The sequence below is a fragment of the Clavispora lusitaniae genome, assembly GCF_014636115.1.
Source record: "Clavispora lusitaniae strain FDAARGOS_655 chromosome Unknown tig00002663_pilon, whole genome shotgun sequence".
NCBI classification, from domain to species: Eukaryota; Fungi; Ascomycota; class Pichiomycetes; order Serinales; family Metschnikowiaceae; genus Clavispora; species Clavispora lusitaniae.
This window is the reverse complement of record NW_027093982.1, coordinates 112,057-124,761: the sequence shown is the minus strand read 5'-3', so window position 1 is coordinate 124,761 and position 12,705 is coordinate 112,057. Positions and strand designations below refer to the sequence as shown.

Here is a 12,705-nt window from a genome sequence, read left to right as displayed (position 1 = left end):
TTCGTGGGGGTATTGGGGCATCTTTTATCATTGGTGTTAAACAGCTTGAACTTTTTTAGCAAATAAAAAAAAATATTAATATGGTGCAATTACGATTGTAAGGAGATTAATCCTAGTTTAGAGTAACATCATCTTTGACGGAAAACTAATAATAAATACATAACCCAGAACTAAATTTCTAAAAATCCTCATTTAATCTCCGTATCTTCTCGTCTCTCCAAAGTTTGTAGTCATCTCCAATAATCGTTGAATTGGCTAAGCTGTTAATGCTCATTCTCTTGTCATCCACGAGAGCCAGGACTTCGCTATTTTCAGACTGATAACTTTTTGTCCGCTCCTGTGGCATATTAATCGGAGATAGAGCATATTTCTCTATTTCTATTCCATGATTCTCCTTGTTCTCAGTATTACTAGTGAGCGGTACTCTTATGGGAGAGAAATTAGCTTGCATTGCTGAATCATCACCCTTGCCATTCCGAAGAGGCGACACCCTGGAACACATAGAGTATAATGTACTGTTGTCACTTTTGTTATCGAAATCAGCACATATGGTTTCAGTTGGGCGAAGAGGGGAATTAAGAGGTTGAATATGAGATCCAAGTAAATTAGCGAGGTTAGAACTTGGATTTCTTGTTTGAAGTTTTGGAGGGCTGAAGGAAAGTGAAGGAGATAAAATACTTGAATCTCTCCTGTTGTGTATGATCAGTTTGTGCTTCTTTTCAAAAGAATTCTTGATGACAGAAGAGCCAGAAGAGTGAATCGGATTAGAACTAGAGGAGAAACGGCTACGCACCAGTGTTTCCTTGCCAATTTTGGCAGGGCTTCTCTTTCTAGGAGAGATACTGGAGCGTGAGTTGCTCTTTTTTGGAGATTCGGCTCGGGCCACTCTGCCTTTGTTTCCTCTGAAGGGTTTGGAGTTCCGTTGATTATTATTTTCTGCCTCTAATAAAAGCACATGTTCAAAGAAATCTTCTCCCCTGATTGTGATCGGTCTCTTCCCCTCTCCAAATTGTTTATTGTTGAATTCAATCACCTCTTGTTTTAAGTTTTCAATAACACGGGGCAAATTTTTGTGGATCCTTTTTCTAATCTTCTCTTCATTAAGCAAAATCTTGCATGAGTTTTTGCTCAATAATCTAGAAGAGTCTTTTGAGGACTCCTCTAAAAATTTTCGGTCTTTGATAAGTTCATTGAACTGTGCATAGAGGGAAAGAATGGACTCTTTCGACTTGTATTCTTTTGTCAAACGTTCAACCTCAGCTTCATGCTCGTTAAGAACCTCTTCTTTTTTCTCTGACCCGTACTCTATCGTATACTCATCATACTTGAATGCTTTTCTCTCTTCGTCAGAATAATAAAGAGCATCTTGTAAGCTTTTGATGGATTTTCTAGCGTCAGCAATGAATGTATCCACAAACTCTTGCCTCTTAATCAAAAGCCTCTTAAGTTCCATCTTGAGATTTGACAACGACATATCCGTAAGAGATGAATTTGCTTCCAAAAACTGTTCCGCATACTCTTTACGCTCTCCTAATTTTTCCCAAAGTCCAACGCAAGACCTCGAATAGTAATCCCATCTTTTTTGTTTCGCTTCTTTCAATGATTGTAAAGTTCCTGCTAACCTCGTAACAAACTTAAGATGATGGTCCATTAATCCGAATTCCTTCGGATTGTTCTGGATGAAACGTAAAGTGTCAACATCAAAGTAGCTCTCGTTCAGATCCAGAGTGTTTTCTCGATTCTGCATTTCGTGCATCTTTTGCATAGATATTAGGTCCTGGTCTGATAGGTTGAGGATACTGATGAGCGATAAGCAAAGGCTGATTGTCTCTTTGATCTTTTCGATTCGCAGTCTCATTTGATTTTCGGTCCATTCTATTTGTTTCTCGAGATTGTGAATAACGTCATCAGTTATTTTCGTGAGCTTAAGACTCCTTATGGATCTGACCAATTTGTAATTGACGTCTCGTAAATTATCCATAATAGATCCAGTAGCACCCAGCGCACTCGAATCTGGAATATTAGAATTATCTTCTTTACCATTAGGCTTCTTCGGACTCGAGACAATGAATGTAAGACAGTCACTTGATTTCATCTGAGTGACGTCTGAGAGTCCCAGACTAAGTCGCTTGCCTGATTGGGGTAGTTGTTGGATTGCTTGCTCAAATGTTGCTAGGAGATGTGCTTGTTCTTCAGCCTCCGATTTAGTTGGTAAAGAACTTATTAAAGAAATGTCCGCAGTGGATGGCCAGCATTCACCGATAGTCTCTATATTTTCCCAGAAAATCAAGTTGAGGTGGTTGAATTTCAGAAACAGCTTGACAAATGCCATTAAGACTTCTAGAAAAGTCGAATTTAGTGCACTTTTAACTTGAAGCAATGACAAGTTCGGTGTTTGTTTGACCATGTATTCACACTGTTGCTGCATGGAAAAGTCATCACTGGAAAATTCATTCGCCATATTAAAAGGGGAGTCAGAAAAGAACCGTTCGTTGTTAGAGTTATACTTCTTCATTTGCTCGAATACGTCATCTTTATGGCCATTTTGATACATGGTTTCGTCACCAAAAAGAATGCCTCTGCTTGAGAGTTTAAGTGTCTTTTCGCCTGTGTTATCATTCAACATTGCCAAGATGATTCGGATCTGTTGTCGTAGCCACTCACATTCGTTTTGAATATTATTCTTCTCCCTTTGAAGATTTAGGGTGAAGGAACTAATTGTATCCTGGATAACTCGAAAAATTTCCGCCTTTTTATGATCCATTTCCTTTTCTGAATAACCAATGGACCGGTATATTCTATCAAGTTCCTTGATGGTGCCATTTACTTTGGTGACGATGATATCAAATTCCTGTTCCGTGTTTAGATTAGTCTTAAACGAGTCACGGATTATCAGTTGAGAATCGCCAGCCAAAGTCGATTCTACGTCCATAAATACTCCGCTCCGTGTATTTTTGTCTGGCGGTGTGAAAACGGATAGTTTGGTATGATTCTCCGGCAGTAGCGGCGGTGATGTTGGGATGTTTGATTCAGGCGGAAAAGCCATTTGGTATTATCTTTTAAACTTGGCACACTGGAGATTCAGGGATCAGTAACGAACACAGATATTGGAAATTGAAAATAATAGATTGGAATAGTGTGAATAAACCGTAATGAATAAAAACGGTCCTGCCAGCTTCTTACACTGGGCTTTCTGTATTGTGTAAAAATGTCTAACTACAATTTAATGATGTTGCCTAATTGGGAAAAAACATAAACATCTCATCCTTCATTTTTAGGAATAGCGTTGAGTAATGCTCCCAACTCGTCGAAAAGATTAGGATCGTGTGCAGGTTTATGAGCGACATTCTTGGTCTTTGAATAGTTCGATTGGTTTGTGGCCAACTTCGCCAACTCTTTTTTAGCTCGTTTGTTTCTGGCGTAACTTGAACTTCTATAGTATGTGCCTTTCACGTCCCACTTTAATTCTCTGGCAATTTCGAAAAGCTTCTTAGCCGCAATGGACTTTGATTTCACGCCATTTTGAAGTAAAAGCAAGTACCACTGATGTGCCTTGTTGTAGTCGCCGTTCGAATAATGAAACATAATAAAAGGGAATAATTGGTTAAAAGAGAGTGGAAGCCCGATTTGACGAGACTGCTTCATGACGTAGCCTGCAAATGAAAGATCGCGATGCTTAAGCAAACAAGCTGATATCATCAAATCCACCAAGTAGGGTTTACGTTGGTTTCTTGAGAGATCAACTTGGCCAAAGAAATCCCTCCACATACTAGTTGCGCATGTGTAATTTAATTTATCAGAATTTAAGTCCATATCTGAAGTAGAGTATGGATTCTGTCGAAGAAGATGGTCCATGAAAAGGGAAATGATACTGTCATCGATTGCATTGGGGTGGAAAAGACTTTTTTTGTCATCATTTTCTTGAGCCTTTTTCACTTGCTTTAAGTACTGGGTGAACAAATGTTGTACAAGAGGGCCACTCTTCTTTTCTGGGGTAAGGTTTCGAAGTACAATGGAATAAATGTCCTTCAAGGTATCATGAGTTAACTCAGAACCTTTCAAATCTTCGTGAAGATCCGCCCTTTCGATGACAGAGAACAGTGTGTCGAAAACATCTTGACCATATACAAGTTCTAGAAGTCCCAAATCTTGGAGGCACTTAAGTGCCTTGTCGTTTTCTCCACTGAAAAGGGAAGCGAAATATCCAATGGCAATTCTAGGATGGTGTGAGAATTTGGCTGAAATCACAAGCATAATCTCTTTGACGAGTAGTTTGCGCTGAGCCTGGTCTAGCGATGTTGTATGCAAAAAGTTTATTAGGAGCAATGCCTCTTCATAGCACTTATCCTCTCGAAATCTCATTAAAAGTCGAAGAAGTGTGGCCGGCCGCACTTGTATTTTAGATTCAACCATGTAACGTAGGAACTTCAAGCATTCCTGTGGGCCGATAAACCTCATCGAATGATTGAGCAATATAGTGAGAACAAGTTGGAGCTGTTTTGGCTGATTAGAAACGTCCTTCGTGTTCTCGAATTTCGTCACCAAAAGATCAAGATAAAGATTCGCATTGACCACATCCTTCTCCTTGATGGCATGCTGGGTGAAAAATACAAGGTCATTAAAAGTAAAGTAATATACCATCTTCCTTTTGTGCTCAGCGCTGAAGCTGAAGCGGTTCGTGTCATGCCATTTTGCGTCTAATATTCCTGTTCGAGCTACAGTTTTCTCAATGAGAGAACCAGCTAGAAGCTTTCTCTTGAATTGCTCAAATTTCTGATTATCCTTAAATTTGATATTCGTGTGGAATAGGCATGCAAAAAGTGTTGCTTGATCCAGCGAGTTAATATTGGCCATTAGTTGGGATGCATGTTCACCTGAAAGCAATATGACATTAGGGTTTACACTACCGGTCTGTGCAAGTTTCCGTAAGTAATTTAACACCATATTGGCTGCCTGTGATGGGGATTCTGAATAACGGGATAGAATATGGTCGATATTGCATAAGATTTCTCTTTTGGTTTCCGACCCTCCAGGATTCTGCATGAAAAGAAGTATAGACCGCCGAAGACGGTCAGACTCATAATAATGCGTCAAGCATGTCATTATAATATCTTTCATCTCTGGATCCTTAATGGTGTGGATGAATCGGGCTGCAAGAGATGGATTCTCGAGTATGTTCTCATGGATGATTTCAATGACGTTATAACAGAATTTGTCGGTTTCGCAAGTCGATTTGTATGGAATTTTAAGAAGATGTTGTAGTTCTGAGCCACTTAGACGTAAAATGTCATTCTTTTCAAGCCCAAAAAGCGGATTAGGATATGTGTTTAGAGGAATGCTTGTGATTTGAGCTGGTAGCGACTTAGATGAAAAAAGATTCGACCTGAGAGTTGGATTTGTACTTCCTTCTCGTATTAGGGATAATGAACGGCTTAGTCGAAGCCCTTTATACATGAGAAGTTTGTGGCGAGAAAACATGTGCTGAAAGATGAATTGAAGCAGATGGATGAAAAACCAGTGAGTTATAATCACGTGCGACAGTATTCAACAGGAACCTAACTGAACTATCATCTTGAAAGATAAAAAACCGAATTGAAGGTAAAGAGGGCTTTACAATAGATAACCGATTTATTTATAATTATATTGAGACAGTGTGGTTTCTTGACATTGAAAATAAAACGTGTAATTTGGGCAGATGAATGTGGAGATTCTGCATCCAGGCTGACGTAGCGGTTCTGGTTTAAGAATACTACTTTTTGATGTAACATGCGAACTCTCTATTTCTCAATCGATTGTATCTAAACGATAGTGAAGATTTATTAGGTAATGCGGATTATCATATTAATAAATAGAAGGGTTGACTGGATACGGAAGAGGTGTCAAATATCTCACGTCAAATGAACAATGCGAAATGGAACGGAGGAACAGAATAAGAGAGACTTAAGTAATGCTCCAGTTCAATACCATCATCGTTTTCTTGACATGAGAATGCATATTCAAATTTTGGAACATTAGATAACTGAAATGCATGCAACATTTCATGCTGAAGTCCATGGTTCTAGACCCATCACTGTATTATTGGCTCCAGCATTGCGGTACAAATATCTCTGATAGAAATACGCCATATCAAACACTATGGTGCCTGCACTGCCCAAAATGTAGGGAAGTTGGCGCCAGAAAAATTCTGTTTTGTTGGAGTCGTAGAGAAAATCGCAGCTGGTCAAAATGGACATCGTGTACGTGAGGTTGCCCATCAAAGCTGAACCAAACAACAATGGCGAGACTCCTTCAACAGATTTTCGCTTATAATTCTTGTAGAGTTGTGGACAACGTGATGACATGTATACGAAGGTGCATCCCCAAGCTAGAACCAAACCGATATTTGCGACCGAATCGACTGATGCGTGATTGGCAATTGAAAGGAGTGAAACCACACCAGATGCACCTTTGGCACCGGCAGTAACCGCATTGCCATCAGGTTTCAAAATCGGCTGTGCTTGTGCAACGCCTGCTTGCATAGCTGCTCCCACAATTGCCACAGATCCAAAATTGCTAGCTCTAGGTCCATCTGGAGGTGTCAAGCTGGAGCTTTCCAGCAGCAGTGCTCTTTTGTGACGAATATGAATGCTGTCAGTTTTGTGTGTTTCAGATTCACCTGAGAACACACTCTGTTCAAGTACAGCTTGCTGCTGAAGATACTGGAGATGTTTTCGTGGATATGAGCTGTTGTAGTAATAGTACTGGTAGCAGAGTGTCACGTCATTGAGAAGAAAGAACAAACTGAGATACACCTGAAATTTAAGCACCACGTCATTGAGAAGACAGCTGGTAAAACTAAGGAAATCACCGCAAAGCCAGAGGAGCAAAAACAGCGGCGAGATTCCTTCGGCAGACTTTGCGTTGTAGTTGGTGTAAATCTGTGGTAGTTGAGCACACATCCAACTAACAAGAGAGATGGTGCTGAAAAACCCTGATATTGGCGACACTAGACCACAGGAGTTCATGGGGAAAACAAAGACAGGGTGATGTACAAAAAGTTGTTTGATGTAATGAGAAAAGATAAGACGTCGGATATCACTTGGAATGCAATGAAGCTATGGAGTTTCCAGTTGAGGAAGAAGATAGGCGGAGAAGAAATATAGGAAAGAAGAAGTGGAAACGATACGTAGGGCAGACGTGCACTATGATAAAACACCGCGGGTATGACTAATTGCCGTTTTGGGACGAGCCGTGCGTCCTCTTAGTCACTTGGCCCCAAATCTATATACTTAATGCGCAGTGAAAAAATAAAGGAACGTTTCTCCATTTCTAAACCATCATTTGTTAATCATACAATGAGTATAGAAACATACTTTTTCATTCAATACTATAGCTGTTATTTATAATATAGTAAACGAAAAAAAATATCGGTGTCTAGATCAACGCAATACTTTTTCATATCTCGTTGAATGGTCATCATCAATGTCATTCATCCTTTTGTGTTAGAGTTTGTACAAGGTGTTCAAAAATGCTACGATAATGCGGTCTGCAACTCCGGCAGTTGCAACACTTCCCGCAACACCGTATAATGCCGCAGTATCGCCATGGGGGATGTCTGTGCTGTCCTTCTGAGCTGCCACTGTCTCTATAAGATCTGAGATAAGCTCATCAACGACCGGCACCGTAAGCCTTGTCAAAGCAAAGTGCAATGCTGCTGGGTTTTGAAGTGTCGACAAATGCCAACCCTTTTTGACCATGGCATCGCCAATAGCGTAGATGTTGAGCCGACTTGTAGCACGTGTCTTGAACGCTAATACGGAGGCAATTGGGTCCCCAAGAACCTCCAAATGTTGCGAGAGCAAGGGCTCCGTTTCAATAGCACGCCGAAGTTTCATCGTGGCAGAGACTATGGCATGGCACGAATCACGGTAACCGTTAGTACCAATGTGAACCAATGTGGCCCAGCATCCTGCCATGAGCGCACCAGGGCGTGAGCCAGCAAGCGTCGGCGAACCGTACATGCCTCCAGTCCAATCACTCAGGACGTAGTACTGGCACTCACGAAGTTCTGGAGTACGGTACATGATGATGGACGAGCCCTTAGGGGCAAAGCCATATTTGTGGGTATCACAGGAAATCGAAGTAACTCCAGGAAGACGGAAATCAAAGAGGGGAAGTTTGCGGTCACCATGAACGCCCGATCTCTCAAGAAACGAAACGATGAATGATCCTAAACATGCGTCCACATGCAATGGGATCTTGTGGCGAACAGCAAGACGCGACAATGCCTCAATGTCATCGATGATGCCATGTGGGTAATTGGGCGCAGAACCAACGAGCAAGACGGTATTGCTATTGATTAAACGCAGAACTTGCTTGATGTCCACTTTATACGTTTGCGAGTCGAGCGGAACCTTATGGAGGCGCATGCCAAAGTAAGAGCACGCCTTTTCAATACCAGCGTGTACGGTGACAGGCGCAATCACCTCCGGTTTGGATATGTTCTTGTGGCGACGGCCCCACTCGCGTGCAGCCAAACCAGCCAATAATAGCGACTCGGTCCCGCCCAGGGTGGTGGTGCCACAGCCCAGCTCTGGCGCATGGAATAGTTCAAGAACCATCGCTACCACCTCAGCCTCCATCTTCCGAACTGCAGGAAACACGTCCGGGTGGAGCTGGTTGGCGACACTATACTTCTCGTATGCCGCCAGTTGCAAAGCCAACAACTCCTGGCCACCATGGTACACGGCACCACTCACGCGTCCTGCCTCCCACTCCAGGTGGGAGAGCACTTGTTGCGCACGGTCCATCTCGTCTTCAACATCTGCACGGGCAAGTCCTTGTTCAGGCAAAGTGGCAAACTGTCGCAAGGAGGCGTCATTACGTATCACCTCGCGTTCTATAGTCTTCACAGTGGCAGCCAACTCGCGCTCCACCTTGCCTCTTGCCGGTGGCAATGCCATGACAATTCTCCAAAAGCGCTGGTGCACGTAACGTATACCCGCCCGCACGATTCCGATCACTCCGTATGTCCAGAGCAGCAGTGCTACTTGCTTGAGGAAAGCAACGAGCACCCACGTAGAGACAATGTCCCGGATAAAAATTGCTGCCACATAAGGCCATTGACTGTCGAAAGTTGTAAGAGCGGCTAGTCGATCTGATACATATTGTTGCAAGACAATATAGGCGTGGCGTACATATATCTCGGCGAGAAATGCAGCCTGCGTGAGATCTGTTGGCATGTAAGGCTGGCCGAATATTTTGTGGCTAAGAAACTCGGCCTGGTAATAGGGCATGATGTGGTAATCTTCCGTATCTTTTTTTGTCCGGGGTAGATGGTGGATTGCCTAGCAGGCCACATTAATAGAGTGCACAAGAATCATGAGGTGTGCACATAAGATAGTAGACTACCCATGGAGTTAAGGGATTAAATCCGGCTAAAGTGATTTCCACACCATATCGGTACCTATTGAGCTGTTCCACTGACTCTGTAATTCACAATCAATTATATGCCTTGGTTCTAATTGGAGCACACAAATAAGTGAACTCTTGTCAATACAGTTGAATGCAGGCTAATCTAGAAAATGCTTCAACCGGGAAAGTTGTAGGAAGAAGATAGAATCAAGTAAAAAGATGCAAGGTTAATATTTTTGTATTTGCTGAAGTTATCGAACGTGGCATAAGGGATAATTCTAACTGACGTGAATGTTTTTTGAAGTGTTCACACAACGTACAGATTTCTGCACCATACAGTGTAATCTTGATCAGCCTAATGTAGATGATATTTATCAAACATTAAGGCCATATAAATTTTTCCTCTTTTCTCCTGTTTTGCTCTTCTCTCATCTATTATTTGTATTGAAGTAACGTTGGTTTAATAGGCTGCTAGTGTGAAGAATGAATTGATAAGATCCGAATTCGTTGTCCTACTAAATAAAGCGAACGTAGTGTATGATTACAGGCTCATGAATTCATTAGTCTAGTTCCGACATAGACATACAGCGCTCGATTTATTCCTGGCCCTCCGCCCCGAATACTTCTATAACACTCCCGATACACTATTCCACTGATCTCATGTAAAGGGCGATGATGCACGGCTAATCCTGTTGGTGGGTCGCGAGGTCAGACCAGTGCTCGTAGAATCAAGCAAAGCACTGCGCTCACGCACAAGACGCTCGAGTCGCTGAGCCAACAACTGTGAAAGAAACGCATTTTCTGCTTCTAAGCGGCGCAGTCTTGTTTCAAGCATGTGGAGTTCATCCTTGCGAGCTAAGCTTGGAAGTACAGTCATTCCCGGTCCGGTCAAGTGTTTTTCGAGACGCTGTTGTTCAGTACGGGCTGCGGCCGCTTCACCAGTGGCACGAACCGCGCGAGCTGACTCGGCCTGGTACTGAGCACGGAGTTTTTCACTTTCCTCAGTGAGGCGCTCATGTTCCACCGCGAGGCGTTCGCGCTCTGCTTCAAGGTCTGCAAGGACTTCTTCCAAAGCGATCTCACCAGTAACGGGCTCCTTATCTCCATCTGTATTTGTCTTTTCATTTTCTGCTCCCTCCATCTTGACATCGACATTGTTCGGTTCACTCTTATCCTCCTCCGTATGGTCGACATCCATGTCAACACCAGCATTATTCTCACTCTTAGTGTCCGTTTTCGTTCCTTCTTTTACTTCGACCACCACTTCCTTTGCGGTCTCAGCCATCTCTTTTCTAACTTCCAGGCTCTCAGTCGCACTTTTGATCTGAGTCAACATGCTTATTGCTTCATGAGCTACACGCTGTGCGCGGCCAAAATCCGTTTCAGCCCTAGCAAGACGTCGCTCTGCTGCGGCTGCATCATCGTTGAGCCGCCGAAGCTTGCGAAACAGCTCAGATACACGGTCCTCATCTGCATCAATCTGTTCCTGGCGTGCTGTTTCCGCCTCACGTCGTGCCGGAAGTACCTTCGACCCAGCACGCATCAAACGGTCAAGATGCTCAATTCTCGCGTTCAAAAATCGCGCGAGAGCACTTTTGAGCGCTTCATAATCTGCCCAATCCACATTTGCCCAGTCGGATATCCGGCTATTCGACCATTCCGCCTTGTTGAATTGTATGCCATTGTGATCAAGACTCCAGCTGTCTGTCTCCAATTTCAAGCTTGGGGAAGCGAAGGGATCTTCTTGCTTTACTTCTCTCTTTTCAATCTCATCCCGCTCCATGGTACAGATCACCTCAAAGTAGCTTTCGCGTAGACGAGTACGCACTTCTTCGTCTCCGCACTCTTCAGGCTCAAACAGGGCAAGAAGGTCTCCAACTTCGGCCCCATCCAAGAAAGAATCGAGCGCGTGGCCGCCATCCATGTCGATTTTTTCCGTGTTCACACAAGCGTAATGTCCGTTTTCCTCAGAAGAGTCCACACGCTTAGCTTCCCAGAGTCTGAACCGGTTAGCCACAAAAGCCTTGACAGCCGCAACTCGTCCACCTGGAACCACTCGTGACATATGCTCAACAGAGTAGACAGGCACTGGCACAATCATGCGCACATTACTCATAGTTTGATGCTGTATTGTTTGGTCAAATGCGAAAATGGCATCGAAATTTGACGCACCAATGGCACCAACCACGCCCTCTGCCTGGCGTGTAGTAACAAGCCGCACATGAACTTCAGGCGCAGGCGCCCGCTTTTGAGCAAACATGCGGGCTCGTTTCTGCGCACGTCTGCGGCCACGGCGAATCTCGCTCTCATCTTCACTGGGCTCACGCGTCTCGTCTTCGGCGCCGGCATCAAATAGTTTGCGAGCACTAAGGTTTTCGTACTTCAAGCGCTTTCCCACTATAACACCTTCAATCCATTCAAGTTCCTTGACGGACTGTGCTACCACAAGAAGCGAATATCCTTTCCCTCCATCGCAGCGATCCACAAGTCGATCCACTAGCCTGTTGAATGTCTCAAGCTTCCCAGACATAGAGACTAGCCTTTCACTTGTTTCCGAAAGAAGTAACTTTTTTGGTACAAAGTGGTCCACCACAAGCAGCGGATGACGGCACACGACTGCAAGATGCTCGTAAAGCGCATCTACAGCCTCCGCCCCTCCCCCCGAAAGTAACCTTGTGATACTGCTACGGCCATGTAACTGTTGCTCGAGTGCAGGCGCAAACATCTGTACAATGGCCTCACTGATGTCACGTTGGAGCCGCGTCAAATATGTCGGGAGAAATACAACGCGGTTGCCTGTGTCGTTGTTTGTAAAGCCGTTGCTGTCGCCAAATGCTGTGTTACTGTAAGGATTAGGTGTTTCCATCACATTGTTCGGCGTTATCATTGATGCAATATTTTGATTTGTGTCACCATTGTTAGGATAAGATGTGGACGTGTCAAGCGTCGTTTCCGAGAGCATGCCCAATAAGTTCATTGCGGGCTTTTTTGAAGTTTTGGTGGGATTTTCTGATTAAAATTGAGTCCTTCAAGGAATGAAATGCAGCAGGAAAAATAGAGAGTCTCTGTTGTACAATTATTTCAGTTTCGTACAGCCTGTAGTAGCTATAGCTGCGCCTCTGTGATATGACAACTCTTTAGTCGTAGGAATAGCTATTGGTGTTATGTCAGCAATCTGTAAAAAATAATTATATGCTGGCAACACTTGGAATAACGCTATTTGTCGGGGTGAAAATCTCTCTTGGAATTAGACGAATGATATGAGCATATGTTCAAAAATAGAAGAGTGCAACTTCTGGATAAAATCCTCTT

General features: G+C 43.4%; 5 protein-coding genes across 5 annotated transcripts; all 5 read right to left on the bottom strand. All coding sequences in view use genetic code 12, as the record gives it.

Moving 5' to 3' along the window:
* Nucleotides 1-178: 178 nt before the first annotated feature.
* Nucleotides 179-3,046, bottom strand: ASE1 (Ase1p; the record flags this gene model as incomplete). The annotated part of the gene is made up of 1 exon (XM_002617652.2): nucleotides 179-3,046. One exon carries the CDS (start codon nucleotides 3,044-3,046, stop codon nucleotides 179-181), a length of 2,868 nt encoding a protein of 955 aa, XP_002617698.2.
* A 215-nt stretch (nucleotides 3,047-3,261) lies between these two features.
* Nucleotides 3,262-5,478, bottom strand: FOB63_004698 (uncharacterized protein; the record flags this gene model as incomplete). Its single annotated transcript, XM_002617654.2, has 1 exon — nucleotides 3,262-5,478. The coding sequence occupies one exon, from the start codon at nucleotides 5,476-5,478 to the stop codon at nucleotides 3,262-3,264; it is 2,217 nt and encodes a 738-aa protein (XP_002617700.2).
* Nucleotides 5,479-6,038: 560 nt separating this feature from the next.
* Nucleotides 6,039-7,004, bottom strand: FOB63_004697 (uncharacterized protein; the record flags this gene model as incomplete). Its single annotated transcript, XM_002617655.2, has 1 exon — nucleotides 6,039-7,004. The coding sequence occupies one exon, from the start codon at nucleotides 7,002-7,004 to the stop codon at nucleotides 6,039-6,041; it is 966 nt and encodes a 321-aa protein (XP_002617701.2).
* Nucleotides 7,005-7,481: 477 nt separating this feature from the next.
* On the bottom strand, nucleotides 7,482-9,275 carry FOB63_004696 (sphinganine-1-phosphate aldolase; the record flags this gene model as incomplete). The annotated part of the gene is made up of 1 exon (XM_002617656.2): nucleotides 7,482-9,275. One exon carries the CDS (start codon nucleotides 9,273-9,275, stop codon nucleotides 7,482-7,484), a length of 1,794 nt encoding a protein of 597 aa, XP_002617702.2.
* Nucleotides 9,276-10,051: 776 nt separating this feature from the next.
* On the bottom strand, nucleotides 10,052-12,370 carry FOB63_004695 (uncharacterized protein; the record flags this gene model as incomplete). Its single annotated transcript, XM_002617657.2, has 1 exon — nucleotides 10,052-12,370. The coding sequence occupies one exon, from the start codon at nucleotides 12,368-12,370 to the stop codon at nucleotides 10,052-10,054; it is 2,319 nt and encodes a 772-aa protein (XP_002617703.2).
* Nucleotides 12,371-12,705: the final 335 nt, after the last annotated feature.